General features: G+C 49.4%; 1 protein-coding gene and 1 long non-coding RNA gene across 3 annotated transcripts in view; both read right to left on the bottom strand.

Annotated features, from left to right (window-relative positions):
* The window catches only part of LOC106598668 (nuclear pore complex protein Nup107), a 39,416-nt gene that overhangs the window by 723 nt on the left and 12,649 nt on the right, over positions 1-26,044 (bottom strand). The window contains exons 15-25 of the mRNA XM_082964265.1: positions 22,032-22,177; positions 20,799-20,847; positions 19,001-19,070; positions 12,792-12,907; positions 12,319-12,508; positions 3,752-3,864; positions 3,512-3,614; positions 3,224-3,384; positions 2,888-3,013; positions 896-1,009; positions 577-744 (exon numbers count right to left, since the gene is read on the bottom strand). Coding sequence (XP_082820391.1) covers positions 577-744; positions 896-1,009; positions 2,888-3,013; positions 3,224-3,384; positions 3,512-3,614; positions 3,752-3,864; positions 12,319-12,508; positions 12,792-12,907; positions 19,001-19,070; positions 20,799-20,847; positions 22,032-22,177 — 1,356 coding nt within the window. The remainder of the gene's footprint in view (positions 1-576; positions 745-895; positions 1,010-2,887; positions 3,014-3,223; positions 3,385-3,511; positions 3,615-3,751; positions 3,865-12,318; positions 12,509-12,791; positions 12,908-19,000; positions 19,071-20,798; positions 20,848-22,031; positions 22,178-26,044) is intronic.
* On the bottom strand, positions 3,873-8,755 carry LOC145861438 (uncharacterized). Of its 2 annotated transcripts, none has more exons than XR_014381244.1 (5): positions 8,397-8,755; positions 6,035-8,281; positions 5,256-5,969; positions 5,010-5,200; positions 3,873-4,949 (listed from the first exon to the last, which is right to left on the bottom strand). It is a non-coding gene; the product is annotated as an uncharacterized LOC145861438 (long non-coding RNA). The 2 variants fall into 2 exon arrangements; XR_014381245.1 differs by having other exon boundaries at positions 6,035-8,189; positions 8,425-8,755.

Genomic DNA, 26,044 nt, shown 5'->3' with positions numbered 1-26,044 from the left:
CGCAGATCGTAGCAGACGAAGGACAGGAGAGAGAAGAGGATGCCCTCAGCCCAGGTCAGACTCCAGTGCAGACCATGGAAATATCATTTCTAAACTCCAGACCATGGAAATATCATTTCTAAACTCCAGACCATGGAAATATCATTTCTAAACTCCAGACCATGGAAATATCATTTCTAAACTCCAGACCATGGAAATATCATTTCTAAACTCCAGACCATGGAAATATCATTTCTAAACTACAGACCATGGAAATATCATTTCTATACTACAGACCATGGAAATATCATTTCTAAACTCCAGTCCAGACCATGGAAATATCATTTCTAAACTCCACTCCAGACCACGGAAATATCATGTCTAAACTCCAGACCACGGAAATATCATTTCTAAACTCCAGACCATGGAAATATCATTTCTAAACTCCAGACCATGGAAATATCATTTCTAAACTCCAGACCATGGAAATATCATTTCTAAACTCCAGACCATGGAAATATCATTTCTAAACTCCAGACCATGGAAATATCATTTCTAAACTCCAGACCATGGAAATATCATTTCTAAACTCCAGACCTCGTAGAGACGGTGTTGGTCTGAGGCGATGACATCAGCCAGTCTGAGACTCTCCTGGTGACGTTGTGTTCTCTGCAGTACTGTCTGCAACAGGAAGGACATCATGGGCAGACAGAGTCTACGGAGCAGCACCATCTGGTGACCTCTCTCTGGGTCCTCCTCCGTATCCTGGAATAGAAGGACAGTGGTAGAAGTAACTTGTACCTAGAAAGAACAGTGGTACTGGAGACAGAGAGCTAATACAGGCTCAAATGCTAACCTAGCGCCCTCATACCACCAACTGTCAGTTACTACCATTAATAGTCAGATACAGACAGACCTCTCGGACGTCGACCATCCAGCCCCCGTCCACAAACAGCAGGACGTTGTAGATTCTCTCCTTCACGTCTTCAGTCAGAGCCTCCAGACGGCCGGTCCAGCTGTCATGTTCCAGCTACAGGAGAGGTCACACTTTACACACATTTTTACTTTTTTCTGGTCAATTACGCTAAATAATAGCATTGTTGGCATTAGCGTTCTTCATCTGATCCAGGAACAGCTACACTAAACAAATTAAACACCTCACCTGTTCTACCATAACACAGAGACTGATCTAGGATCAGCTACACTAAACACCTCACCTGTTCTACCATAACACAGAGACTGATCTAGGATCAGCTACACTAAACACCTCACCTGTTCTACCATAACACAGAGACTGATCTAGGATCAGACTGTACTGTGTATCTGGTACCCTATCCCCTACATAGTAAACCCATTTTGACTCCTATAGAGTGCACTAGTTTTAACCATAACCCTATGGTGCACTACATAGGGAATAGTGTGTATTGGGTAACCCTATGGTGCACTACATAGGGAATAGTGTGTATTGGGTAACCCTATGGTGCACTACATAGGGAATAGTGTGTATTGGGTAACCCTATGGTGCACTACATAGGGAATAGTGTGTATTGGGTAACCCTATGGTGCACTACATAGGGAACAGGGTGTATTGGGTAACCCTATGGTGCACTACATAGGGAACAGGGTGTATTGGGTAACCCTATGGTGCACTACATAGGGAATAAGGTGTATTGGGTAACCCTATGGTGCACTACATAGGGAACAGGGTGTATTGGGTAACCCTATGGTGCACTACATAGGGAACAGGGTGTATTGGGTAACCCTATGGTGCACTACATAGGGAATAGGGTGTATTGGGTAACCCTATGGTGCACTACATAGGGAATAGGGTGTATTGGGTAACCCTATGGTGCACTACATAGGGAATAGGGTGTATTGGGTAACCCTATGGTGCACTACATAGGGAATAGGGTGTATTGGGTAACCCTATGGTGCACTACATAGGGAATAGGGTGTATTGGGTAACCCTATGGTGCACTACATAGGGAATAGTGTGTATTGGGTAACCCTATGGTGCACTACATAGGGAATAGGGTGTATTGGGTAACCCTATGGTGCACTACATAGGGAATAGGGTGTATTGGGTAACCCTATGGTGCACTACATAGGGAATAGGGTGTATTGGGTAACCCTATGGTGCACTACATAGGGAATAGTGTGTATTGGGTAACCCTATGGTGCACTACATAGGGAATAGGGTGTATTGGGTAACCCTATGGTGCACTACATAGGGAATAGGGTGTATTGGGTAACCCTATGGTGCACTACATAGGGAATAGGGTGTATTGGGTAACCCTATGGTGCACTACATAGGGAATAGGGTGTATTGGGTAACCCTATGGTGCACTACATAGGGAATAGGGTGTATTGGGTAACCCTATGGTGCACTACATAGGGAATAGGGTGTATTGGGTAACCCTATGGTGCACTACATAGGGAATAGGGTGTATTGGGTAACCCTATGGTGCACTACATAGGGAATAGGGTGTATTGGGTAACCCTATGGTGCACTACATAGGGAATAGGGTGTATTGGGTAACCCTATGGTGCACTACATAGGGAATAGGGTGTATTGGGTAACCCTATGGTGCACTACATAGGGAATAGGGTGTATTGGGTAACCCTATGGTGCACTACATAGGGAATAGGGTGTATTGGGTAACCCTATGGTGCACTACATAGGGAATAGGGTGTATTGGGTAACCCTATGGTGCACTACATAGGGAACAGGGTGTATTGGGTAACCCTATGGTGCACTACATAGGGAACAGGGTGTATTGGGTAACCCTATGGTGCACTACATAGGGAATAGGGTGTATTGGGTAACCCTATGGTGCACTACATAGGGAATAGGGTGTATTGGGTAACCCTATGGTGCACTACATAGGGAATAGGGTGTATTGGGTACCTGGTACTCGTTCTCCTTCATCTCGTAGGCCACCGTCTCAGTGAACTTGGCCTGGGCCGGCAGGCTGGGCTTCTGGGGGGGGGAGTTCATGTGATGGAACCACTCATTAAACGCCTCATGAGCTTCCTGGGGAGGGGGGGGGAGGGGAGGGGGAGGGAGGGGAGGGGGAGGGGAGAGGGGAGGGGGAGGGGGGAGGAGGGGAGGAGGGAGAGGGGAGGAGGGGGAGGGGGGGAGAGAGAGACACACACACCACTTATACAACTACAGGAGACCTCTCTAAAAACATTCAATATACAGTGGAGCCAATCACAGCGCTGCGAGAGCTTGTCCCCTCACCAGGTAAGCGCGGACACACAGGTGTTCCCTGACGGCGTTCTCATCCTCCGCGGGAAGGGGCGTGTCCAGGCCTAGCTCCTCCCACTGGCGGTATATCTCCCTCATAGAGTCCTCGGGGACCTTAGCGAACACCACCTTGGCTGCATGGTGCTTCTTACAGGCTGGAGGAGACGGCAGAGAGGACAGAGAACAATGGATCAACAGCCTGGTTGAAAAACAAGGAGAGCCAATACAAGGTTTATGTGTGGGAGAACAACGATCTGTTTCAGAAGCTTGTGTGAAACGTACCCAGGAACTTCCTCATGATGGCGTTGCTCTGTTTGAGGGCCTCAGCTCTCTGGGCGGGGTCAAACACCAGCCAATCAATCACATCGATCTTCCTCTGGTCCTCCTGGGGGGTGGGGGGGTGCAGGGTTAACATGACCACATGGTGTGTGTGTTTCTCCTTCGTACCGCTGAGGTGACGGTGTCCAGTGTGTGTGTGTGTGTGTGTGTGTGTGTGTGTGTGTGTGTGTGTGTGTTTCATACCGCTGAGGTGCCAGTGTCCAGTGCAGGGGTGAGGTCATGATGAGCGAACTCCTCAGTGTCTCTCTCTCTGATGTTCTCCACCACCATCTTAGTGACCGCTGCCACGTCCAGACCTGACCACAACACAACAGTTAGATACCTGTACCTTTAAAAGACTGCTGCCACGTCCAGACCACAACACAACACAACAGTTAGATACCTGTACCTTTAAAAGACTGCTGCCACATCCAGACCTGACCACAACACAACAGTTAGATACCTGTACCTTTAAAAGACTGCTGCCACGTCCAGACCTGACCACAACACAACAGTTAGATACCTGTACCTTTAAAAGACTGCTGCCACGTCCAGACCACAACACAACAGTTAGATACCTGTACCTTTAAAAGACTGCTGCCACGTCCAGACCACAACACAACAGTTAGATACCTGTACCTTTAAAAGACTGCTGCCACGTCCAGACCTGACCACAACACAACAGTTAGATACCTGGACCTTTAAAAGACTGCTGCCACGTCCAGACCACAACACAACAGTTAGATACCTGGACCTTTAAAAGACTGCTGCCACGTCCAGACCTGACCACAACACAACAGTTAGATACCTGTACCTTTAAAAGACTGCTGCCACGTCCAGACCACAACACAACAGTTAGATACCTGTACCTTTAAAAGACTGCTGCCACATCCAGACCACAACACAACAGTTAGATACCTGGACCTTTAAAAGACTGCTGCCACGTCCAGACCACAACACAACAGTTAGATACCTGTACCTTTAAAAGACTGCTGCCACGTCCAGACCACAACACAACAGTTAGATACCTGTACCTTTAAAAGACTGCTGCCACGTCCAGACCACAACACAACAGTTAGATACCTGGGCCTTTAAAAGACTGCTGCCACGTCCAGACCACAACACAACAGTTAGATACCTGTACCTTTAAAAGACTGCTGCCACGTCCAGACCACAACACAACAGTTAGATACCTGTACCTTTAAAAGACTGCTGCCACGTCCAGACCTGACCACAACACAACAGTTAGATACCTGTACCTTTAAAAGACTGCTGCCACGTCCAGACCACAACACAACACAACAGTTAGATACCTGTACCTTTAAAAGACTGCTGCCACGTCCAGACCACAACACAACAGTTAGATACCTGTACCTTTAAAAGACTGCTGCCACGTCCAGACCTGACCACAACACAACAGTTAGATACCTGTACCTTTAAAAGACTGCTGCCACGTCCAGACCACAACACAACAGTTAGATACATGTACCTTTAAAAGACTGCTGCCACGTCCAGACCACAACACAACAGTTAGATACCTGTACCTTTAAAAGACTGCTGCCACGTCCAGACCTGACCACAACACAACAGTTAGATACCTGTACCTTTAAAAGACTGCTGCCACGTCCAGACCACAACACAACAGTTAGATACCTGGGCCTTTAAAAGACTGCTGCCACGTCCAGACCACAACACAACAGTTAGATACCTGGACCTTTAAAAGACTGCTGCCACGTCCAGACCACAACACAACAGTTAGATACCTGTACCTTTAAAAGACTGCTGCCACGTCCAGACCACAACACAACAGTTAGATACCTGTACCTTTAAAAGACTGCTGCCACATCCAGACCTGACCACAACACAACAGTTAGATACCTGTACCTTTAAAAGACTGCTGCCACGTCCAGACCACAACACAACAGTTAGATACCTGTACCTTTAAAAGACTGCTGCCACGTCCAGACCACAACACAACAGTTAGATACCTGTACCTTTAAAAGACTGCTGCCACGTCCAGACCACAACACAACAGTTAGATACCTGGACCTTTAAAAGACTGCTGCCACGTCCAGACCACAACACAACAGTTAGATACCTGTACCTTTAAAAGACTGCTGCCACGTCCAGACCACAACACAACAGTTAGATACCTGGACCTTTAAAAGACTGCTGCCACGTCCAGACCACAACACAACAGTTAGATACCTGGACCTTTAAAAGACTGCTGCCACGTCCAGACCTGACCACAACACAACAGTTAGATACCTGTACCTTTAAAAGACTGCTGCCACGTCCAGACCTGACCACAACACAACAGTTAGATACCTGTACCTTTAAAAGACTGCTGCCACGTCCAGACCTGACCACAACACAACAGTTAGATACCTGGACCTTTAAAAGACTGCTGCCACGTCCAGACCTGACCACAACACAACAGTTAGATACCTGTACCTTTAAAAGACTGCTGCCATGTCCAGACCTGACCACAACACAACAGTTAGATACCTGGACCTTTAAAAGACTGCTGCCACGTCCAGACCACAACACAACAGTTAGATACCTGTACCTTTAAAAGACTGCTGCCACGTCCAGACCTGACCACAACACAACAGTTAGATACCTGGGCCTTTAAAAGACTGCTGCCACGTCCAGACCACAACACAACAGTTAGATACCTGTACCTTTAAAAGACTGCTGCCACGTCCAGACCTGACCACAACACAACAGTTAGATACCTGGACCTTTAAAAGACTGCTGCCACGTCCAGACCACAACACAACAGTTAGATACCTGGACCTTTAAAAGACTGCTGCCACGTCCAGACCACAACACAACAGTTAGATACCTGTACCTTTAAAAGACTGCTGCCACGTCCAGACCACAACACAACAGTTAGATACCTGTACCTTTAAAAGACTGCTGCCACGTCCAGACCACAACACAACAGTTAGATACCTGTACCTTTAAAAGACTGCTGCCACGTCCAGACCACAACACAACAGTTAGATACCTGTACCTTTAAAAGACTGCTGCCACGTCCAGACCTGACCACAACACAACAGTTAGATACCTGGGCCTTTAAAAGACTGCTGCCACGTCCAGACCACAACACAACAGTTAGATACCTGTACCTTTAAAAGACTGCTGCCACGTCCAGACCTGACCACAACACAACAGTTAGATACCTGTACCTTTAAAAGACTGCTGCCACGTCCAGACCTGACCACAACACAACAGTTAGATACCTGGGCCTTTAAAAGACTGCTGCCACGTCCAGACCACAACACAACAGTTAGATACCTGTACCTTTAAAAGACTGCTGCCACGTCCAGACCACAACACAACAGTTAGATACCTGGACCTTTAAAAGACTGCTGCCACGTCCAGACCACAACACAACAGTTAGATACCTGGACCTTTAAAAGACTGCTGCCACGTCCAGACCACAACACAACAGTTAGATACCTGTACCTTTAAAAGACTGCTGCCACGTCCAGACCACAACACAACAGTTAGATACCTGGACCTTTAAAAGACTGCTGCCACGTCCAGACCACAACACAACAGTTAGATACCTGGACCTTTAAAAGACTGCTGCCACGTCCAGACCACAACACAACAGTTAGATACCTGGACCTTTAAAAGACTGCTGCCACGTTCAGACCACAACACAACAGTTAGATACCTGTACCTTTAAAAGACTGCTGCCACGTCCAGACCACAACACAACACAACAGTTAGATACCTGGACCTTTAAAAGACTGCTGCCACATCCAGACCACAACACAACAGTTAGTTACCTGTACCTTTAAAAGACTGCTGCCACGTCCAGACCACAACACAACAGTTAGATACCTGGACCTTTAAAAGACTGCTGCCACGTCCAGACCTGACCACAACACAACAGTTAGATACCTGGACCTTTAAAAGACTGCTGCCACATCCAGACCTGACCACAACACAACAGTTAGATACCTGTACCTTTAAAAGACTGCTGCCACATCCAGACCACAACACAACACAACAGTTAGATACCTGTACCTTTAAAAGACTGCTGCCACATCCAGACCTGACCACAACACAACAGTTAGATACCTGTACCTTTAAAAGACTGCTGCCACGTCCAGACCACAACACAACAGTTAGATACCTGGACCTTTAAAAGACTGCTGCCACGTCCAGACCTGACCACAACACAACAGTTAGATACCTGGACCTTTAAAAGACTGCTGCCACGTCCAGACCACAACACAACAGTTAGATACCTGGACCTTTAAAAGACTGCTGCCACGTCCAGACCACAACACAACAGTTAGATACCTGTACCTTTAAAAGACTGCTGCCATGTCCAGACCACAACACAACACAACAGTTAGATACCTGGACCTTTAAAAGACTGCTGCCACGTCCAGACCACAACACAACAGTTAGATACCTGTACCTTTAAAAGACTGCTGCCACGTCCAGACCACAACACAACAGTTAGATACCTGTACCTTTAAAAGACTGCTGCCACGTCCAGACCACAACACAACAGTTAGATACCTGGACCTTTAAAAGACTGCTGCCACGTCCAGACCTGACCACAACACAACAGTTAGATACCTGGACCTTTAAAAGACTGCTGCCACGTCCAGACCTGACCACAACACAACAGTTAGATACCTGTACCTTTAAAAGACTGCTGCCACGTCCAGACCTGACCACAACACAACAGTTAGATACCTGTACCTTTAAAAGACTGCTGCCACTTCCAGACCTGACCACAACACAACAGTTAGATACCTGTACCTTTAAAAGACTGCTGCCACATCCAGACCACAACACAACAGTTAGATACCTGTACCTTTAAAAGACTGCTGCCACGTCCAGACCACAACACAACAGTTAGATACCTGTACCTTTAAAAGACTGCTGCCACGTCCAGACCACAACACAACAGTTAGATACCTGTACCTTTAAACATTTGCAATATGCTCTGCCATTTCCTGGTTACTAAAATTAAAATAGTTCACCTAATTTCAGTTTATAGGACAAAATAAGCCAGTATACAGTAGAGAATCATTGTAGCATCTAAACCACTGAAATATATTATCAATAACCAAAAAATATTGTATTTTCAGCTGTTTGAAACTGGTGCACAACACCTATAAAGACAAAGAAATTAAACTTAAGAACGGGAAGCATAGAAATAGCACACATAGACCATATATATATATATATATATATATATATATATATATATATAGACTGTAGGGTTTTCCCACCTTCCTACAGTCCATAGCTGCAGAAAAGAGAACGTCTGCATGGCCTATTTTAATATAGTTACAAACCTCATTGAATTGGCGGCTGTAGAATCTCAGAGGAATGTCAGACCGTGTGACTCTATAGCTTCACACCAAGGGGTGTCAAACATCTGGCCCACGAGCCCATTCAACCCTCGCTGGAGTATTTATCATGTGGTTTTGGTTTTTTATGGGGGTAGATATAAACGATCTTAAATCGACATTGAAATGACTAAAACCAAATATATATGTATTTTTTTTAAATGTAGAAATCTCGCGTCTTGTGACGGCCGGCCGCCCAACAACCTGCCCACTTGACCCTATCCCCTCCTCTCTTCTCCAGACCATTTCCGGAGACCTTCTCCCCTTCCTCACCTCGCTCATCAACTCATCCTTGACCGCTGGCTACGTCCCTTCCGTCTTCAAGAGAGCGAGAGTTGCACCCCTTCTGAAAAAACCTACACTCGATCCCTCCGATGTCAACAACTACAGACCAGTATCCCTTCTTTCTTTTCTCTCCAAAACTCTTGAACGTGCCGTTCTTGGCCAGCTCTCCTGCTATCTCTCTCAGAATGACCTTCTTGATCCTAATCAGTCAGGTTTCAAGACTGGGCATTCAACTGAGACTGCTCTTCTCTGTGTCACGGAGGCTCTCCGCACTGCTAAAGCTAACTCTCTCTCCTCTGCTCTCATCCTTCTAGACCTATCTGCTGCCTTTGATACTGTGAACCATCAGATCCTCCTCTCCACCCTCTCCGAGTTGGGCATCTCCGGCGCGGCCCACGCTTGGATTGCATCCTACCTGACAGGTCGCTCCTACCAGGTGGCGTGGCGAGAATCTGTCTCCGCACCATGCGCTCTCACCACTGGTGTCCCCCAGGGCTCTGTTCTAGGCCCTCTCCTATTCTCGCTATACACCAAGTCACTTGGCTCTGTCATATCCTCACATGGTCTCTCCTATCATTGCTATGCAGATGACACACAATTAATCTTCTCCTTTCCCCCTTCTGATAACCAGGCGGCGAATCGCATCTCTGCATGTCTGTCAGACATATCAGTGTGGATGACGGATCACCAGCTCAAGCTGAACCTCGGCAAGACGGAGCTGCTCTTCCTCCCGGGGAAGGACTGCCCGTTCCATGATCTCGCCATCACGGTTGACAACTCCCTTGTGTCCTCCTCCCAGAGTGCTAAGAACCTTGGCGTGATCCTGGACAACACCCTGTCGTTCTCCACTAACATCAAGGCGGTGACCCGATCCTGTAGGTTCATGCTCTACAACATTCGCAGAGTACGACCCTGCCTCACACAGGAAGCGGCGCAGGTCCTAATCCAGGCACTTGTCATCTCCCGTCTGGATTACTGCAACTCGCTGTTGGCTGGGCTCCCTGCCTGTGCCATTAAACCCCTACAACTCATCCAGAACGCCGCAGCCCGTCTGGTGTTCAACCTTCCCAAGTTCTCTCACGTCACCCCGCTCCTCCGCTCTCTCCACTGGCTTCCAGTTGAAGCTCGCATCCGCTACAAGACCATGGTGATTGCCTACGGAGCTGTGAAGGGAACGGCACCTCCATACCTTCAGGCTCTGATCAGGCCCTACACCCAAACAAGGGCACTGCGTTCATCCACCACTGGCCTGCTGGCCCCCCTACCTCTGAGGAAGCACAGTTCCCGCTCAGCCCAGTCAAAACTGTTCGCTGCTCTGGCACCCCAATGGTGGAACAAGCTCCCTCACGACGCCAGGACAGCGGAGTCAATCACCACCTTCCGGAGACACCTGAAACCCCACCTCTTTAAGGAATACCTAGGATAGGATAAAGTAATCCTTCTAACCCCCCCCCCCCCCCCCCCCCCCTTAAAAGATTTAGATGCACTATTGTAAAGTGGTTGTTCCACTGGATATCATAAGGTGAATGCACCATTTTGTAAGTCGCTCTGGATAAGAGCGTCTGCTAAATGACTTAAATGTAAATCTCAATGTAGAAATGATAATGAACCTACATTTATAGTCTCTTCACTCTGTCCAGCTAGATAACAGTCATTAATAGTCTCTTCACTCTGACCAGCTAGATAACAGTCATTAATAGTCTCTTCACTCTGACCAGCTAGATAACAGTCATTAATAGTCTCTTCACTCTGACCAGCTAGATAACAGTCATTAATAGTCTCTTCACTCTGTCCAGCTAGATAACAGTCATTAATAGTCTCTTCACTCTGTCCAGCTAGATAACAGTCATTTATAGTCTCTTCACTCTGACCAGCTTGATAATAGTCATTTATAGTCTCTTCACTCTGTCCAGCTAGATAACAGTCATTAATAGTCTCTTCACTCTGTCCAGCTTGATAACAGTCATTTATAGTCTCTTCACTCTGACCAGCTAGATAACAGTCATTTAGTCTCTTCACTCTGTCCAGCTAGATAACAGTCATTAATAGTCTCTTCACTCTGTCCAGCTAGATAACAGTCATTAATAGTCTCTTCACTCTGTCCAGCTAGATAACAGTCATTTATAGTCTCTTCACTCTGTCCAGCTAGATAACAGTCATCTATAGTCTCTTCACTCTGACCAGCTAGATAACAGTCATCTATAGTCTCTTCACTCTGACCAGCTAGATAACAGTCATTTATAGTCTCTTCACTCTGTCCAGCTAGATAACAGTCATTAATAGTCTCTTCACTCTGACCAGCTAGATAACAGTCATTTAGTCTCTTCACTCTGTCCAGCTAGATAACAGTCATTTAGTCTCTTCACTCTGACCAGCTTGATAACAGTCATTTATAGTCTCTTCACTCTGACCAGCTAGATAACAGTCATTAATAGTCTCTTCACTCTGACCAGCTAGATAACAGTCATTAATAGTCTCTTCACTCTGACCAGCTAGATAACAGTCATTAATAGTCTCTTCACTCTGTCCAGCTTGATAACAGTCATTAATAGTCTCTTCACTCTGTCCAGCTAGATAACAGTCATTTATAGTCTCTTCAATCTGACCAGCTTGATAATAGTCATTTATAGTCTCTTCACTCTGTCCAGCTAGATAAGTCATTAATAGTCTCTTCACTCTGTCCAGCTTGATAACAGTCATTTATAGTCTCTTCACTCTGACCAGCTAGATAACAGTCATTTATAGTCTCTTCAATCTGACCAGCTTGATAATAGTCATTTATAGTCTCTTCACTCTGTCCAGCTAGATAACAGTCATTAATAGTCTCTTCACTCTGACCAGCTAGATAACAGTCATTTATAGTCTCTTCACTCTGTCCACTCTTCGAACCAAAAGTTAGCCCACAGGGAGAATAGTCCTCTATCCATCACTTTTGGAATTATTTTTAGGAAATTTCAAATGGCGAGGAAATCTAACACATTTTAAATCCGGTCCTCCAGACCTCAGTGAAGACCAAATGTGGCCCGGCAGGGAAAATTAGTTTGACCCCCCCCCCCCCCCCATCCCATCCCAGCAGCCTCTGTGTGAGACACTGACCTGCCTCCCTGGCCAGCTCCAGACAGCGTTGTCTCTGCTCAGCCTCGGTGACCTCCTCCAGGAAGAGAGCGTACTGGGCGGTAGCCAGGTCTGGAGGCAGGTGACTGACATAGAAGGCTATCAGATCAATGTGCTTCTCCTTCATCAACAGAGAGATGTAGGCCTTCAGGACATCCACTGATACCTCCTCCTGATTGGGTGAGGGGAAACACATGAGTGGAGGGATATGTGGATTGTGTGAGGAATGGTTGATGTTTATATTAGGTGTATAACAACAGAAGTGTGTTTCTCTCTGTGTGTGTGTGTGTGTTACTGTACCTTGAGCTGCATGCCCAGGCTGCAGTAGAACACCAGGTGTGTTGTGTGTGTGTGTGTGTACTACTGTACCTTGAGCTGCATGCCCAGGCTGCGGTAGAACAACAGGTGTGTGTGTGTGTGTGTGTGTGTGTGTGTGTGTGTGTGTACTACTGTACCTTGAGCTGCATGCCCAGGCTGCGGTAGAACAACAGCAGGTGAGTCATGAAGCGCAGCAGGTGAGAGGGCAGAGCAGGACTCCTGGTTAACCAGTTACTGAACTCCTCCAACAGACCTGACACACACACACACACACACACACACACAGTTTTATACTCTGACACTTTCATACAGCAGTAACATACCTGCATTAACCAGAACCACAAAGTCACTCTGGATAGTGACTGACTACCTCATGTACCTGGTGACCAGAACCACAAAGTCACTCTGGATAGTGACTGACTACCTCATGTACCTGGTGACCAGAACCACAAAGTCACTCTGGATAGTGACTGACTACCTCATGTACCTGGTGACCAGAACCACAAAGTCACTCTGGATAGTGACTGACTACCTCATGTACCTGGTGACCAGAACCACAAAGTCACTCTGGATAGTGACTGACTACCTCATGTACCTGGTGACCAGAACCACAAAGTCACTCTGGATAGTGACTGACTACCTCATGTACCTGGTGACCAGAACCACAAAGTCACTCTGGATAGTGACTGACTACCTCATGTACCTGGTGACCAGAACCACAAAGTCACTCTGGATAGTGACTGACTACCTCATGTACCTGGTGACCAGAACCACAAAGTCACTCTGGATAGTGACTGACTACCTCATGTACCTGGTGACCAGAACCACAAAGTCACTCTGGATAGTGACTGACTACCTCATGTACCTGGTGACCAGAACCACAAAGTCACTCTGGATAGTGACTGACTACCTCATGTACCTGGTGACCAGAACCACAAAGTCACTCTGGATAGTGACTGACTACCTCATGTACCTGGTGACCAGAACCACAAAGTCACTCTGGATAGTGACTGACTACCTCATGTACCTGGAGACCAGAACCACAAAGTGAGTCTGGATAGTGACTGACTACCTCATGTACCTGGTGACCAGAACCACAAAGTCACTCTGGATAGTGACTGACTACCTCATGTACCTGGTGACCACAACCACAAAGTCACTCTGGATAGTGACTGACTACCTCATGTACCTGGTGACCAGAACCACAAAGTCACTCTGGATAGTGACTGACTACCTCATGTACCTGGTGACCAGAACCACAAAGTCACTCTGGATAGTGACTGACTACCTCGTGTACCTGGTGACCAGAACCACAAAGTCACTCTGGATAGTGACTGACTACCTCATGTACCTGGTGACCAGAACCACAAAGTCACTCTGGATAGTGACTGACTACCTCATGTACCTGGTGACCAGAACCACAAAGTCAGTCTGGATAGTGACTGACTACCTCATGTACCTGGTGACCAGAACCACAAAGTCACTCTGGATAGTGACTGACTACCTCATGTACCTGGTGACCAGAACCACAAAGTCACTCTGGATAGTGACTGACTACCTCATGTACCTGGTGACCAGAACCACAAAGTCACTCTGGATAGTGACTGACTACCTCATGTACCTGGTGACCAGAACTACAAAGTCACTCTGGATAGTGACTGACTACCTCATGTACCTGGTGACCAGAACCACAAAGTCACTCTGGATAGTGACTGACTACCTCGTGACTTTTGTCTGACTGTACGGTCTTTCCATAGGCTGACACCGACATGGCCATGGACTTAGTCACAGTCCAGTGAAAATCTCACTTTTAAAAGTTAGATTCTGTTAACTCATAAATGTTGTTGACTCATCTGATACTTATTTGTAGCCAAAGCGTAAATAAAAAAAATAAACCACCTCAAATTGGTATCTCAAACAGACCGTTTAAAAAAAGCTTGGCATTTCCTCATAGAACATGATGTCATGATAGAACATGAGGTCACGGTGGCTCATTGGCTGCTCTTTAACATAATTAAAACAATAGTAAGGAAAAACGATTTAACTCACATTGTAATGAATTCTAGGTCCTATTTCATAGAGATGTGGAAACACTAGACAGCTAGTTACAGGTTAATAACAGACTCACCGTCCAGGTCACCCAGGAAACACTAGACAGCTAGTTACAGGTTAATAACAGACTCACCGTCCAGGTCACCCAGGAAACACTAGACAGCTAGTTACAGGTTAATAACAGACTCACCGTCCAGGTCACCCAGGAAACACCAGACAGCTAGTTACAGGTTAATAACAGACTCACCGTCCAGGTCACCCAGGAAACACCAGACAGCTAGTTACAGGTTAATAACAGACTCACCGTCCAGGTCACCCAGGAAACACTAGACAGCTAGTTACAGGTTAATAACAGACTCACCGTCCAGGTCACCCAGGAAACACCAGACAGCTAGTTACAGGTTAATAACAGACTCACCGTCCAGGTCACCCAGGAAACACTAGACAGCTAGTTACAGGTTAATAACAGACTCACCGTCCAGGTCACCCAGGAAACACTAGACAGCTAGTTACAGGTTAATAACAGACTCACCGTCCAGGTCACCCAGGAAACACTAGACAGCTAGTTACAGGTTAATAACAGACTCACCGTCCAGGTCACCCAGGAAACACTAGACAGCTAGTTACAGGTTAATAACAGACTCACCGTCCAGGTCACCCAGGAAACACTAGACAGCTAGTTACAGGTTAATAACAGACTCACCGTCCAGGTCACCCAGGAAACACTAGACAGCTAGTTACAGGTTAATAACAGACTCACCGTCCAGGTCACCCAGGAAACACTAGACAGCTAGTTACAGGTTAATAACAGACTCACCGTCCAGGTCACCCAGGAAACACCAGACAGCTAGTTACAGGTTAATAACAGACTCACCGTCCAGGTCACCCAGGAAACACCAGACAGCTAGTTACAGGTTAATAACAGACTCACCGTCCAGGTCACCCAGGAAACACCAGACAGCTAGTTACAGGTTAATAACAGACTCACCGTCCAGGTCACCCAGGAAACACCAGACAGCTAGTTACAGGTTAATAACAGACTCACCGTCCAGGTCACCCAGGAAACACTAGACAGCTAGTTACAGGTTAATAACAGACTCACCGTCCAGGTCACCCAGGAAACACTAGACAGCTAGTTACAGGTTAATAACAGACTCACCGTCCAGGTCACCCAGGAAACACTAGACAGCTAGTTACAGGTTAATAACAGACTCACCGTCCAGGTCACCCAGGAAACACTAGACAGCTAGTTACAGGTTAATAACAGACTCACCGTCCAGGTCACCCAGGAAACACTAGACAGCTAGTTACAGGTTAATAACAGACTCACCGTCCAGGTCACCCAGGAAACACTAGACAGCTAGTTACAGGTTAATAACAGACTCACCGTCCAGGTCACCCAGGAAACACCAGACAGCTAGTTACAGGTTAATGACAGACTCACCGTCCAGGTCACCCAGGAAACACTAGACAGCTAGTTACAGGTTAATGACAGACTCACCGTCCAGGTCACCCAGGAAACACTAGACAGCTAGTTACAGGTTAATGACAGACTCACCGTCCAGGTCACCCAGGAAACACTAGACAGCTAGTTACAGGTTAATGACAGACTCACCGTCCAGGTCACCCAGGAAACACTAGACAGCTAGTTACAGGTTAATGACAGACTCACCGTCCAGGTCACCCAGGAAACACTAGACAGCTAGTTACAGGTTAATAACAGACTCACCGTCCAGGTCACCCAGGAAACACTAGACAGCTAGTTACAGGTTAATAACAGACTCACCGTCCAGGTCACCCAGGAAACACCAGACAGCTAGTTACAGGTTAATAACAGACTCACCGTCCAGGTCACCCAGGAAACACTAGACAGCTAGTTACAGGTTAATGACAGACTCACCGTCCAGGTCACCCAGGAAACACTAGACAGCTAGTTACAGGTTAATGACAGACTCACCGTCCAGGTCACCCAGGAAACACTAGACAGCTAGTTACAGGTTAATGACAGACTCACCGTCCAGGTCACCCAGGAAACACTAGACAGCTAGTTACAGGTTAATAACAGACTCACCGTCCAGGTCACCCAGGAAACACTAGACAGCTAGTTACAGGTTAATAACAGACTCACCGTCCAGGTCACCCAGGAAACACCAGACAGCTAGTTACAGGTTAATGACAGACTCACCGTCCAGGTCACCCAGGAAACACCAGACAGCTAGTTACAGGTTAATGACAGACTCACCGTCCAGGTCACCCAGGAAACACTAGACAGCTAGTTACAGGTTAATGACAGACTCACCGTCCAGGTCACCCAGGAAACACTAGACAGCTAGTTACAGGTTAATGACAGACTCACCGTCCAGGTCACCCAGGAAACACTAGACAGCTAGTTACAGGTTAATGACAGACTCACCGTCCAGGTCACCCAGGAAACACCAGACAGCTAGTTACAGGTTAATAACAGACTCACCGTCCAGGTCACCCAGGAAACACCAGACAGCTAGTTACAGGTTAATGACAGACTCACCGTCCAGGTCACCCAGGAAACACCAGACAGCTAGTTACAGGTTAATGACAGACTCACCGTCCAGGTCACCCAGGAAACACTAGACAGCTAGTTACAGGTTAATGACAGACTCACCGTCCAGGTCACCCAGGAAACACTAGACAGCTAGTTACAGGTTAATGACAGACTCACCGTCCAGGTCACCCAGGAAACACTAGACAGCTAGTTACAGGTTAATAACAGACTCACCGTCCAGGTCACCCAGGAAACACTAGACAGCTAGTTACAGGTTAATAACAGACTCACCGTCCAGGTCACCCAGGAAACACTAGACAGCTAGTTACAGGTTAATGACAGACTCACCGTCCAGGTCACCCAGGAAACACTAGACAGCTAGTTACAGGTTAATGACAGACTCACCGTCCAGGTCACCCAGGAAACACTAGACAGCTAGTTACAGGTTAATGACAGACTCACCGTCCAGGTCACCCAGGAAACACTAGACAGCTAGTTACAGGTTAATGACAGACTCACCGTCCAGGTCACCCAGGAAACACTAGACAGCTAGTTACAGGTTAATAACAGACTCACCGTCCAGGTCACCCAGGAAACACTAGACAGCTAGTTACAGGTTAATAACAGACTCACCGTCCAGGTCACCCAGGAAACACTAGACAGCTAGTTACAGGTTAATAACAGACTCACCGTCCAGGTCACCCAGGAAACACTAGACAGCTAGTTACAGGTTAATGACAGACTCACCGTCCAGGTCACCCAGGAAACACCAGACAGCTAGTTACAGGTTAATAACAGACTCACCGTCCAGGTCACCCAGGAAACACCAGACAGCTAGTTACAGGTTAATAACAGACTCACCGTCCAGGTCACCCAGGAAACACCAGACAGCTAGTTACAGGTTAATGACAGACTCACCGTCCAGGTCACCCAGGAAACACCAGACAGCTAGTTACAGGTTAATGACAGACTCACCGTCCAGGTCACCCAGGAAACACTAGACAGCTAGTTACAGGTTAATGACAGACTCACCGTCCAGGTCACCCAGGAAACACCAGACAGCTAGTTACAGGTTAATAACAGACTCACCGTCCAGGTCACCCAGGAAACACCAGACAGCTAGTTACAGGTTAATAACAGACTCACCGTCCAGGTCACCCAGGAAACACTAGACAGCTAGTTACAGGTTAATAACAGACTCACCGTCCAGGTCACCCAGGAAACACTAGACAGCTAGTTACAGGTTAATAACAGACTCACCGTCCAGGTCACCCAGGAAACACTAGACAGCTAGTTACAGGTTAATAACAGACTCACCGTCCAGGTCACCCAGGAAACACTAGACAGCTAGTTACAGGTTAATAACAGACTCACCGTCCAGGTCACCCAGGAAACACTAGACAGCTAGTTACAGGTTAATAACAGACTCACCGTCCAGGTCACCCAGGAAACACCAGACAGCTAGTTACAGGTTAATAACAGACTCACCGTCCAGGTCACCCAGGAAACACTAGACAGCTAGTTACAGGTTAATAACAGACTCACCGTCCAGGTCACCCAGGAAACACCAGACAGCTAGTTACAGGTTAATAACAGACTCACCGTCCAGGTCACCCAGGAAACACCAGACAGCTAGTTACAGGTTAATAACAGACTCACCGTCCAGGTCACCCAGGAAACACTAGACAGCTAGTTACAGGTTAATAACAGACTCACCGTCCAGGTCACCCAGGAAACACCAGACAGCTAGTTACAGGTTAATGACAGACTCACCGTCCAGGTCACCCAGGATTACTAACTTCTGGATGATGTGGTAGTGTTCTTTAGTCTCTTCCAGGACTTTCTGTGGAGAAGAGGGAAGGAGAAATTCAGTGTCTTTCACAGGACTATGGGAGTCCCTAAGACCGGCGCGACGTAGACAGCCAGCAGACCGGCGCGACGTAGATAGTAGACCGGTATGACGTAGATAGACTGGTATGACGGAGATAGTAGACTGGTATGACGTAGACTGGTATGACGTAGACTGGTATGACGTAGACTGGTATGACGTAGACTGGTATGACGTAGACTGGTATGACGTAGATAGTAGACTGGTATGACGTAGACTGGTATGACGTAGATAGTAGACTGGTATGACGTAGACTGGTATGACGTAGATAGTAGACTGGTATGACGTAGACTGGTATGACGTAGACTGGTATGACGTAGACTGGTATGACGTAGACTGGTATGACGTAGATAGTAGACTGGTATGACGTAGACTGGTATGACGTAGACTGGTATGACGTAGACTGGTATGACGTAGATAGTAGACTGGTATGACGTAGATAGTAGACTGGTATGACGTAGACTGGTATGACGTAGACTGGTATGACGTAGACTGGTATGACGTAGATAGTAGACTGGTATGACGTAGACTGGTATGACGTAGACTGGTATGACGTAGACTGGTATGACGTAGACTGGTATGACGTAGATAGTAGACTGGTATGACGTAGACTGGTATGACGTAGACTGGTATGACGTAGACTGGTATGACGTAGATAGTAGACTGGTATGACGTAGACTGGTATGACGTAGATAGTAGACTGGTATGACGTAGATAGTAGACTGGTATGACGTAGACTGGTATGACGTAGACTGGTATGACGTAGACTGGTATGACGTAGACTGGTATGACGTAGACTGGTATGACGTAGATAGTAGACTGGTATGACGTAGATAGTAGACTGGTATGACGTAGATAGTAGACTGGTATGACGTAGATAGTAGACTGGTATGACGTAGATAGTAGACTGGTATGACGTAGATAGTAGACTGGTATGACGTAGATAGTAGGCTGGTATGACGTAGATAGTAGACTGGTATGACGTAGATAGTAGACTGGTATGACGTAGACTGGTATGACGTAGACTGGTATGACGTAGATAGTAGACTGGTATGACGTAGATAGTAGACTGGTATGACGTAGATAGTAGACTGGTATGACGTAGATAGTAGACTGGTATGATGTAGATAGTAGACAGTAGACTGGTATGATGTAGATAGTAGACAGTAGACTGGTATGATGTAGATAGTAGACAGTAGACTGGTATGACGTAGACTGGTATGATGTAGATAGTAGACTGGTATGACGTAGATAGTAGACTGGTATGACGTAGATAGTAGACTGGTATGATGTAGACAGTAGACTGGTATGATGTAGATAGTAGACAGTAGACTGGTATGATGTAGATAGTAGACAGTAGACTGGTATGATGTAGATAGTAGACAGTAGACTGGTATGACGTAGATAGTAGACTGGTATGATGTAGACAGTAGACTGGTATGATGTAGATAGTAGACAGTAGACTGGTATGATGTAGATAGTAGACTGGTATGATGTAGATAGTAGACTGGTATGATGTAGATAGTAGACTGGTATGATGTAGACTGGTATGATGTAGACTGGTATGATGTAGACTGGTATGATGTAGACTGGTATGATGTAGACTGGTATGATGTAGATAGTAGACTGGTATGATGTACACACACACAGCTAGTTTGATAAAGCAGACAAACAGATGCTGACCTTTGACTCTGTTGCCAGCAGCTCCTCAAACACCTTCTCTAGTGTCCAGCTGGAGAGAAAAGGGAGACATGGTAGAAATGTTAGGTTAGGTTCCTGATCCTCAACCCTCCTCTAGAGGCTGGGGATTTTACCTGGACTCCAGGTATTTTCTACCAGAGGCTGTATTTTGTAGGCAGGGCTACCCACTAAAGGGTATGGTCCCTGGGTAAGACTTCCTACTACAGGCTGGGGATCTTACTTGGCCTCCAGGTATTCTCTACTAGATGGGATCTTACTTGGCCTCCAGGTATTCTCTACTAGATGGGATCTTACTTGGCCTCCAGGTATTCTCCACTAGATGGGATCTTACTTGGCCTCCAGGTATTCTCCACTAGATGGGATCTTACTTGGCCTCCAGGTATTCTCCACTAGATGGGATCTTACTTCGCCTCCAGGTATTCTCCACTAGATGGGATCTTACTTGGCCTCCAGGTATTCTCCACTAGATGGGATCTTACTTGGCCTCCAGGTATTCCCCACTAGATGGGATCTTACTTGGCCTCCAGGTATTCCCCACTAGATGGGATCTTACCTGGCCTCCAGGTATTCTCTACTAGAGGGGATCTTACTTGGCCTCCAGGTATTCTCTACTAGAGGGGATCTTACTTGGCCTCCAGGTATTCTCTACTAGAGGGGATCTTACTTGGCCTCCAGGTATTCTCTACTAGATGGGATCTTACTTGGCCTCCAGGTATTCCCCACTAGATGGGATCTTACTTGGCCTCCAGGTATTCTCCACTAGATGGGATCTTACTTGGCCTCCAGGTATTCTCTACTAGATGGGATCTTACTTGGCCTCCAGGTATTCTCTACTAGAGGGGCGCTTACTTGGCCTCCAGGTATTCTCTACTAGAGGGGATCTTACTTGGCCTCCAGGTATTCTCTACTAGAGGGGATCTTACTTGGCCTCCAGGTATTCTCTACTAGAGGGGATCTTACTTGGCCTCCAGGTATTCTCTACTAGAGGGGATCTTACTTGGCCTCCAGGTATTCTCTACTAGAGGGGATCTTACTTGGCCTCCAGGTATTCTCTACTAGATGGGATCTTACTTGGCCTCCAGGTATTCTCCACTAGATGGGATCTTACTTGGTGTCCAGGTATTCTCTACCAGAGGCTGTATTCTCTAGGCAGGGCTGCCCACTAAAGAGTATTGTCCCTGGGTAAGGCTACCTTCTAGAGGCTGGGGATCTTACTTGGCCTCCAGGTATTCTCGTGGCAGCTCCTCCAGCTCCTCGCTGCCCATTCCTGAGGACCGGACCTCCTGTTCCACCAGAGAGTCTACCAGGACCCTGAAGTAGGCCCACACACTGTCCTCCCACGACTCACACACTGGGAGCAGCTAGAGGGGAGAGACGAGAGACAAATCACTATTACCACTCTACTATAGTCCCGTCTACCACCACTCTACTATAGTCCCCTCTACCACCACTCTACTATAGTCCCGTCTACCACCACTCTACTATAGTCCCGTCTACCACCACTCTACTATAGTCCCGTCTACCACCACTCTACTATAGTCCCGTCTACCACCACTCTACTATAGTCCCGTCTACCACCACTCTACTATAGTCCCGTCTACCACCACTCTACTATAGTCCCGTCTACCACCACTCTACTATAGTCCCGTCTACCACCACTCTACTATAGTCCCGTCTACCACCACTCTACTATAGTCCCGTCTACCACCACTCTACTATAGTCCCGTCTACCACCACTCTACTATAGTCCCGTCTACCACCACTCTACTATAGTCCCGTCTACCACCACTCTACTATAGTCCTGTCTACCACCACTCTACTATAGTCCGTCTACCACCACTCTACTATAGTCCCGTCTACCACCACTCTACTATAGTCCCGTCTACCACCACTCTACTATAGTCCCGTCTACCACCACTCTACTATAGTCCCGTCTACCACCACTCTACTATAGTCCCGTCTACCACCACTCTACTATAGTCCCGTCTACCACCACTCTACTATAGTCCCGTCTACCACCACTCTACTATAGTCCCGTCTACCACCACTCTACTATAGTCCCGTCTACCACCACTCTACTATAGTCCCGTCTACCACCACTCTACTATAGTCCCGTCTACCACCACTCTACTATAGTCCCGTCTACCACCACTCTACTATAGTCCCGTCTACCACCACTCTACTATAGTCCCGTCTACCACCACTCTACTATAGTCCCGTCTACCACCACTCTACTATAGTCCCGTCTACCACCACTCTACTATAGTCCCGTCTACCACCACTCTACTATAGTCCCGTCTACCACCACTCTACTATAGTCCTCTCTTATGTGAACATTGTTGTTAGATGTTTACTTTGACAATGCGTTTCACTTTCCCCCCCCCCCTCATATTCCTCCTCCACCTGACCGCCCCCCTCATATTCCTCCTCCACCTGACCCCCCCCCTCATATTCCTCCTCCACCTGACCCCCCCCCTCATATTCCTCCTCCACCTGACCCCCCCCTCATATTCCTCCTCCACCTGACCGCCCCCCCTCATATTCCTCCTCCACCTGACCCCCCTTCCTCCACCTGACCACCGCCCCCCCCCCTCATATTCCTCCTCCACCTGAACCCCCCCTTCCTCCTCCACCTGACCGCCCCCCCTCATATTCCTCCTCCAACTGACTCCCCCCCCTTCCTCCTCCACCTGACCGCCCCCCCTCAAATTCCTCCTCCACCTGACCGCCCCCCCTCATATTCCTCCTCCACCTGACCGCCCCCCCTCATATTCCTCCTCCACCTGACCGCCCCCCCCTCATATTCCTCCTCCACCTGACCCCCCCCTTCCTCCTCCACCTGACCGCCCCCCCTCATATTCCTCCTCCACCTGACCCCTTCCCCCCTTGCTCCTCCACCTGACCGCCCCTTCCTCCTCCACCTGACCCCCCCCTCCTCCTCCACCTGACCCCCCCCATCATCCTCCTCCACCTGACCCCCCCCATCCTCCACCTGACCGCCCCCCCTCATATTCCTCCTCCAACTGACTCCCCCCCCTTCCTCCTCCACCTGACCGCCCCCCCTCAAATTCCTCCTCCACCTGACCGCCCCCCCTCATATTCCTCCTCCACCTGACCGCCCCCCCTCATATTCCTCCTCCACCTGACCGCCCCCCCCCTCATATTCCTCCTCCACCTGACCCCTTCCCCCCTTGCTCCTCCACCTGACCGCCCCTTCCTCCTCCACCTGACCCCCCCCTCCTCCTCCACCTGACCCCCCCCATCATCCTCCTCCACCTGACCCCCCCCATCCTCCTCCTGACCCCCCATCCTCCTCCTCCACCTGACCCCCCCCATCCTCCTCCACCTGACCCCCCCATCCACCTCCTCCACCTACCCGACCCCCCCCCCTCCATCCTCCTCCTCCACCTGACCCCCCCCCTCCATCCTCCTCCTCCACCTGACCCCCCCCTCCATCCTCCTCCTCCACCTGACCCCCCCCTCCATCCTCCTCCTCCACCTGACCCCCCCCCTCCATCCTCCTCCTCCACCTGACCCCCCCCCTCCATCCTCCTCCTCCACCTGACCCCCCTCCATCCTCCTCCTCCACCTGACCCCCCTCCATCCTCCTCCTCCACCTGACCCCCCCCATCCTCCTCCTCCACCTGACCCCCCCCTCCTCCTCCTCCACCTGACGCCCCCCCCCATCCTCCTCCACCTGACGACCCCCCCCCATCCTCCTCCACCTGACGACCCCCCCCCCCATCCTCCTCCACCTGACGACCCCCCCCCCCATCCTCCTCCACCTGACGCCCCCCCCCCATCCTCCTCCACCTGACGACCCCCCCCCCCTCCTCCTCCTCCACCTGACCCCCCTCCATCCTCCTCCTCCTCCACCTGACCCCCCTCCATCCTCCTCCTCCTCCACCTGACCCCCCCCCCCATCCTCCTCCACCTGACGACCCCCCCCCCCATCCTCCTCCACCTGACGACCCCCCCCCCCTCCTCCTCCTCCACCTGACCCCCCTCCATCCTCCTCCTCCTCCACCTGACCCCCCTCCACCTGACCCCCCTCCATCCTCCTCCTCCTCCACCTGACCCCCCTCCACCTGACCCCCCTCCATCCTCCTCCTCCTCCACCTGACGACCCCCCCCCCCTCCTCCTCCTCCACCTGACCCCCCTCCATCCTCCTCCTCCTCCACCTGACCCCCCTCCACCTGACCCCCCTCCATCCTCCTCCTCCTCCACCTGACCCCCCTCCATCCTCCTCCTCCACCACCTGACCCCCCTCCATCCTCCTCCTCCTCCACCTGACCCCCCTCCATCCTCCTCCTCCTCCACCTGACCCCCCCCATCCTCCTCCTCCACCACCTGACCCCCCGCCATCCTCCTCCTCCTCCACCTGACCCCCCGCCATCCTCCTCCTCCTCCACCTGACCCCCCGCCATCCTCCTCCTCCTCCACCTGACCCCCCGCCATCCTCCTCCTCCTCCACCTGACCCCCCGCCATCCTCCTCCTCCTCCACCTGACCCCCCGCCATCCTCCTCCTCCTCCACCTGACCCCCCGCCATCCTCCTCCTCCTCCACCTGACCCCCCGCCATCCTCCTCCTCCTCCACCTGACCCCCCGCCATCCTCCTCCTCCTCCACCTGACCCCCCGCCATCCATCCTCCTCCTCCACCTGACCCCCCGCCATCCTCCTCCTCCTCCACCTGACCCCCCGCCATCCTCCTCCTCCTCCACCTGACCCCCCGCCATCCTCCTCCTCCTCCACCTGACCCCCCTCCATCCTCCTCCTCCTCCACCTGACCCCCCTCCATCCTCCTCCTCCTCCACCTGACCCCCCTCCATCCTCCTCCTCCTCCACCTGACCCCCCTCCATCCTCCTCCTCCTCACCTGACCCCCCTCCATCCTCCTCCTCCTCCACCTGACCCCCCTCCACCTCCTCCTCCACCTGACCCCCCTCCACCTCCTCCTCCACCTGACCCCCCTCCACCTCCTCCTCCACCTGACCCCCCTCCATCCTCCTCCTCCTCCACCTGACCCCCCTCCATCCTCCTCCTCCTCCACCTGACCCCCCTCCATCCTCCTCCTCCTCCACCTGACCCCCCTCCATCCTCCTCCTCCTCCACCTGACCCCCCTCCATCCTCCTCCTCCTCCACCTGACCCCCCTCCATCCTCCTCCTCCTCCACCTGACCCCCCTCCATCCTCCTCCTCCTCCACCTGACCCCCCTCCATCCTCCT

The sequence above is a fragment of the Salmo salar genome, chromosome 17, assembly GCF_965601325.2.
Source record: "Salmo salar chromosome 17, fSalSal1, whole genome shotgun sequence".
Taxonomy (NCBI): Eukaryota; Metazoa; Chordata; class Actinopteri; order Salmoniformes; family Salmonidae; genus Salmo; species Salmo salar.
This window is presented reverse-complemented; position numbering and strand designations above follow the sequence as displayed.